At 46.0% G+C, this 6,205-nt stretch overlaps 1 protein-coding gene across 1 annotated transcript in view; it reads right to left on the bottom strand.

Moving 5' to 3' along the window:
* The window catches only part of LOC116686615 (calcium/calmodulin-dependent protein kinase type II subunit delta), a gene marked incomplete in the record, with an annotated part of 176,474 nt that overhangs the window by 2,136 nt on the left and 168,133 nt on the right, over positions 1 to 6,205 (bottom strand). Inside the window, 3 exon segments of the mRNA XM_032511637.1 lie at positions 480 to 574; positions 659 to 734; positions 5,458 to 5,506. Of these exon segments, the coding sequence (XP_032367528.1) occupies positions 480 to 574; positions 659 to 734; positions 5,458 to 5,506 (220 nt within the window).

Here is a 6,205-nt window from a genome sequence, read left to right as displayed (position 1 = left end):
GGGGGGGGGGGGGGGGACACGAACATTAAAGCCGTGGTAGGGACTTTAGTTTTGGCGTTGTCGGGCAAAAGATCCACAACAATCTTTCATGTATACAGTATGAATAACGTAATTATTCAAGTCTTCTCAGAGAAAACTAGACTTCTGATCCTCCTCTTGGCTCTGTCTTCAGACGTTAGATAGATCTCCCGTTACGGGACACTAGCCAATCACAGGTCATTTTAGGTTTTGGGCATGCATATAACAGAGAGGGGAGAGGCAGAGCTGCAGGAAGAGGTCTCACTCTACTTCAAATTCGCTGCTTTTGCAGCTCTAAGACTGAATGTGATCCTCTTTGGAAGGTTCTACTGATCTGGCACTTTAAAGGGGAATTCCACTTTATTCCAACTCGTGTCCTCTCTAACCATTAGGCCAAACATTATACTTCTATCCAGCTACAATCCCAACCACGCGTTTCTGACAGCTCGGATGTTATTTACCGTTCTCAAAGTAGAAGCGGTGGAAGTCGGTGCCCTCCACCAAGTTGCCCAGGGCCTCCGGCTCGAAGGACGTGAGGCCGGGATCGCAGATCTTCCTGAAAGAGAACACTACCGCGATCAGATTTAGGGAAGAACGTAGAAGATAGAAGTGTGTCAGATGAAACTAACAGGAAACTAACGTGTAGGCTTCGAAGTCGCCGTTGTTGATGGCCTCGATCAGCTGCTCCGTGACCTTGATGACCTCCTGCTTCCGAGCTGAGGGACAGAGACATGTCAGACCGGGTGGGACACCACTGCTGGTGAATATGAAGAGAAGCACGAATTGAGGTTGGACGGAGCAGTGTGGAACACGAGGACAACATCCACCCAAAATCACAACGTCTCAAAAACACAGAGACCCACTGAATGGAGGAGAGACCGGTGGGTTAGTCAGCATGGGTCAGCACGGGTCAACACGTAGCATCAACGTTACCTTTCAGGCTAAGTAGGTGAGCTAGGAAACAATGAATGGAAGGATAAGAGCTGTACACACACAAACACACACACACACACACAACACACACACACCCACACACAACACACACACACACACACCCCCACACAGCCCAATCTCACACACACACACAGCCTCAATCTCACACACCACACCTCAATCTCAACACACAACACACACAACCCACCACACACACACACACACACACAAACAGCCTCAATCTCCACACACACACAGCCTCAATTCACACCACACACACAGCCTCAATCTCACACACACACACAGCCTCAATCTCACACACACACAGCCTCCATCTCACCCCACACACACAGCCTCAATCTCACACACACAACACACACACACTACAATCTCACACACACACAGCCTCAATCTCACACACACACACACACACACACACACACAACACACACACACACACACACACACACACACACACACACACACACACACACACACACACACACACACACACACACACACACACAAACACACACACACACACACACCACACACACACACACACACACACACACACACACAACAGCCTTAACTCTCTCTCTCACACAAACGGCCTCAATATCACACACAACACACACACACACAAACATATCTCTTCAAGCCCACACACACGATTCACTCGCCCCCCCCCCTCACAAAGTTTCTACCTGTAACAGCTGGTCCGCTGCCGTTCCACGCTAACTGAACACTAACAGTCTTGTTGCCGACTGGCTCGCCACCGATTGGCTCGCCACCGATTGCCTCGAGCGGCAACAAAACCAGAACACTGACGGCAGAAAGGCCCCACATGGTCCCGCGTCAAGTTCTTGTTCCAGAGATGAAACTACAGACAGGCTGGTAGCGGCAGAACCCCCTCTTCTCATTATTATATAAGCTGACCCAGATGACGTCATGTGGTGGACTTTACTTTTGCAAACAGAAACGTCGTCCAGACTGATGAGGACAACGGGGTCTTGTGGACACGGCATACCGGTGTCCAAAAGGAATAGAAGACACTACAGTAACTACAGATTTTCCAGTCATTCATAACGCTTTCCACTTCGTGATACTTTATATTACTGCTCTCATCCCGAGGCTGGTGTCAGTTAAACCATTTGATCCAGTAACATGGTCTTTCCCAATGCCAAAATGATCCCCCCCCCCCCCCCCCCCCCCCCTATATCAGTGTGAGGGACGAATCCCCGAGCTGTTGTAGTGGGTGGAGGAGTAATGTTTGTCCAAACTCCTGATGTAACAGCTGATTCCAACAGCCTGTACACCCGGGTCCCCCTGTGGTTTTTCCCCTGGACGTAGGTGTGGATCCATCAGTAGCTACTAGGGCTGGGTATCGATCAAAGACCTTCAACTTTAAAGAAGGAAGCCTTCACAGGCAGGACTCCATCATTTAAGGCAGTATTATTCTGTGGTATAGTTTCAATTAGTATTGTTCCACCACTGAATATATCACCTTAAACCTGATCCTGACAAATGACAGGATATTTCCAGGATAATTGCCTCATATCTGGTGGACCCAGATGTCCCTCACCTTCGTCTCTCTGTGCGTTTGTTCTCTACATTTCTTCATTTTGTGAAACTACAAACTTCGACATAGCAATCTACGCGCTGATAATGTCAAGTTTTGAAGAAAGTTTAAGCTGAGAAACAAGACGGACCTGCTTGGTTCTTTCTGTGAGTGATTGTAAAGATTTACTAAGGATATGTTGAGGGTACGTCCTCTCTAACTGGGACGTTTTCGGGACCGATTGGTGGGATGTCTGTGGACGGAGTACACACGGAGAGACACTGGTAAGAGACGAGGTGTCCCCATGTATTTGAATGGCTCACATTACTGTATTGAGCCCATGCTTTTTGTGAAATACTCCTAAAATCCTTCCAATGAACACACAGTGCAGAGACGGGAGGGTGCGGGGACAGTTTCTGCCCAGTGAGCGGCGCTGTGGGACAGCGGCGTCGCTCCGAGACACAGTGGACGAGGTGTGGCTCGGTCTGGATTCATTAGTCCCACGGGGCTTTTTATTGCATTGTTTATCGGAGCGCCACATGCTTTTAAACTTCATTTTCAGAATAAAGGGCATTTTTATAATGCAATATTGTTGAGCTGAGTTCAGGTTAACGCCCGTCCTGTTCTTTTAATGCTGTAACAACAGAAACAAAGATATCATAACTATGACGCAATACAGTAAGATGTAGCACTGGGGGGGAGGGATATTGTGTTATTGGGTATATGTGTGTGTGTTTGATGATATTACTGAGCCCAAACTGCCAGGCCACCCTATAACAGAGCTGGGTGATACTGCTCCAACAGACTGCAACCCCTCTGGTATGAGGGACTTTTCCACCCATGAATCATCTGAACATAACTGGTCACGCTTGTTAATTCCCCCGCTCTGAATGACAAAAACACATTCAGTGTCATCATTTTTTTTTTTTTTTAAACTGGTGCAAAGAAGCCTTTTTAAGACTTAAATGTGACAAAGACCAAGGACATGTGCATTGATTTTAGACGTCACCGTACCAACTCCTGGAAAGACGATTCTAGATGGAATAGAGGTTGAACTTGTTGAATCGCACAAGTACTCGGGAATCGTCGTTGACAACAAGTCGACCTTTGAACTAAACACAGACAGGATGAGTGAGACAAGTCAGCAGCGTCTCTTCTGTCTGAGAGAGCTGGCGACGTTCCAAGTGGACAGATCCCTGGGGACATTGCTTTAGAAATCTCTTAGTGAGTCCGCCTTTACCTTTTCATGCATTTGCTGGTGTGCTTCTCCGAATTAAAAAAAAAAAAAAAAAGGAAAAACAAATTAGCAACGGTAATTAAAGTTAAATTAAAGCAAAATCACTGGGATTCAGCAGACGACACCGGCTGACCTGTACAACAGACGTGTGCTTAAAGAGGCAGAATCCGTCACGTCCGATTGTTCTCACCCCCTAAATGTGGAATTTCATTCGCTGCCCTCCGGTTCCCGTTTCAGTCGGCCACCAGCCCACGACTAATAGGTCCAAACTCTCCTCGGTCCCCTCTGCCGTCTCTCTGCTTAACTCTGGAGAGACCAGGTAACGTCGGCACATGAGGCACACTGGGGTTTAAGCTTTTAATGTTGCGGCGTTTATTTTTGCCATTTGGTTTGATGCTGTACTTTAATTGACGCTGTCGTCTTTGCCGTCATGTACTGTGTTGCCCATTCTTTTGCTACGGCAGCAGAATGAATCGCCCCTCGGGGACAAATAAAAGGTTTTTGAACTCGAACCGAGTGCTGGCAAATGCAACCGGTCGAGTGTTTTCTGGGTAGAGGAAGGCCCGTCTTCAGACAGACGAATATCCAGGATTGTGTTTGTGTTGCTGTCTGACTGATTGTAGCCAATGAGATTGAGAAAAACACATGTATATACACATAGATACTGTGCATACATAAACACAGGCGCGCACACACACACAAGCTCATCACAAAGGATAAGCACTTTTACAAAATGTAAAACACTTGCAGAGACTTCAATCTCTTTGGTCTGTCATTACTGTAGTGAACAATCCCAAAACAGACAGAAAGACTCACAACCAAAAATCAATTCCACCCGTTGGACAACCAGACCGAATAGCCACTCGAGCCTTCTCCCTTTTTCTTTTTACCTCTCTTTGTCGTACTTCAGGGGATCAGGTGTCCGCCGGCTCACACTCGACACAATGGATTTTACCCAGCAGCCCTGGACTTCACCTCAAGTCTATTCCAATGCCAGGCTTTGCTGTGTTGCCATCAAACAGGGACTTGACTGAAGTAGCGATGAGAGGAATTTAGACTTGTGCACTATGGAGATTGTCAACATTTAACTTACCCTTTCCTTAAAATATAAATACTTCCTTAAAATAATATACCATGCTGTATCTGGTAACACAACCACTGTTGGTTGTAAATGTAGGTGGTCCTCCCAACTCTGGTTAATGGCTTTCCATTCAAAAGTGAGTTTAAAGGGTAGTTTCTGTCTCCTCCATGAGTAACGACAACAAAACCGTCCGCGTGATGCAAGCCTTCCACCTTCACGCAGTTGCTAGAAGCCAAGGAGGACTAAAATAACGTGATGGACTCTTCAGAAGAGGTCATTATCTTCAATGGAGTTTCTGCGCGGGAAAGTCATCGTACGACACAATCTTCTGAAAATACGGAGAAGTGCAGAGAGTGCGTGGCGCTGGTAGCCTTGATTAGCTTCGTACCAACTCATTTGGCGGTGGCTCGAGTCTAACGGACGTTCATTAATATCCAACTAATGAACTCACACACTAAAGCTGTAAATCGAGGCTAAATGACCAACTCAGAAAAAGTGTGCGAATGCCAGAATTTGCGGCGATTCAAACAGACTTACTTTCAGAGCCCTGACAGCGCATTTGACAGGTTATAATCTAAGCGAGTGGCTAGGAGTCGTCTTGCTACCAGACGGGTACTGGTCCCCTACCTCTCACGTCTTCGTCCTCGATGGTGGTGTTGGCGCTCTCGCTGGACTCCTGTGGAACGACAAACAAGAGACATGAGTAGAACTGGCCTGCCGTGGAAGCCCGAGCTGAGACCAGTACGCTTTGCAATAAAACACATTATTATCAAATTATTTCCTTCGTTTAAATTCAACAAGCACTTTTTTTGAATTTTAGCAGAATACTGAAAGCAGCAGTAAAGTAGTACATTTTGATATCGGTTTATTTATCGCAAGTCATTTCGTTACGGCAATATTCGTCAACGTTCTTGCGTATTTTCCTCATATCGTGCAGATCTATTTTAGGTGCAAGCATCTTTCATCACAGGGTCAAGATACTTGAGCTAGCGTGACTCCTTCTACAGAACAACTACCAAGCCCTGGATGATATTATCGAGCCCCTTGGTTTCATTTTCACGAGAAGAAATCAAAACCCTTTGGACTATATTAAAGGATAATTGAGGTGTATTCATGTGGGTACCATATTTGTAATTGTAGCGGTTGTTTCTGTCAGTTATGATAATGAACGGAAATTCATTGTCGAGATGTGGTAACGTGATAACATCAGGGTTAGAAACACAAGCAGTCAGATTATCCAGGGTATCTAATCCACTGGTTGCAATCTATTTGTGACTTTTAGATGCTTGAAATCATCCAGCAATTTACAAATCGTTTTCATTTTCAATTTTCAGTCTTCCTGCGAGCTTTCTATACCACACTATAATGGCTTGAA

This window comes from Etheostoma spectabile, unplaced genomic scaffold, assembly GCF_008692095.1.
Source record: "Etheostoma spectabile isolate EspeVRDwgs_2016 unplaced genomic scaffold, UIUC_Espe_1.0 scaffold403, whole genome shotgun sequence".
In the NCBI taxonomy this organism is placed as follows: domain Eukaryota; kingdom Metazoa; phylum Chordata; class Actinopteri; order Perciformes; family Percidae; genus Etheostoma; species Etheostoma spectabile.
The sequence above is the reverse complement of the archived record's forward strand: the minus strand, read 5'-3'. Positions and strand labels throughout refer to the sequence as shown.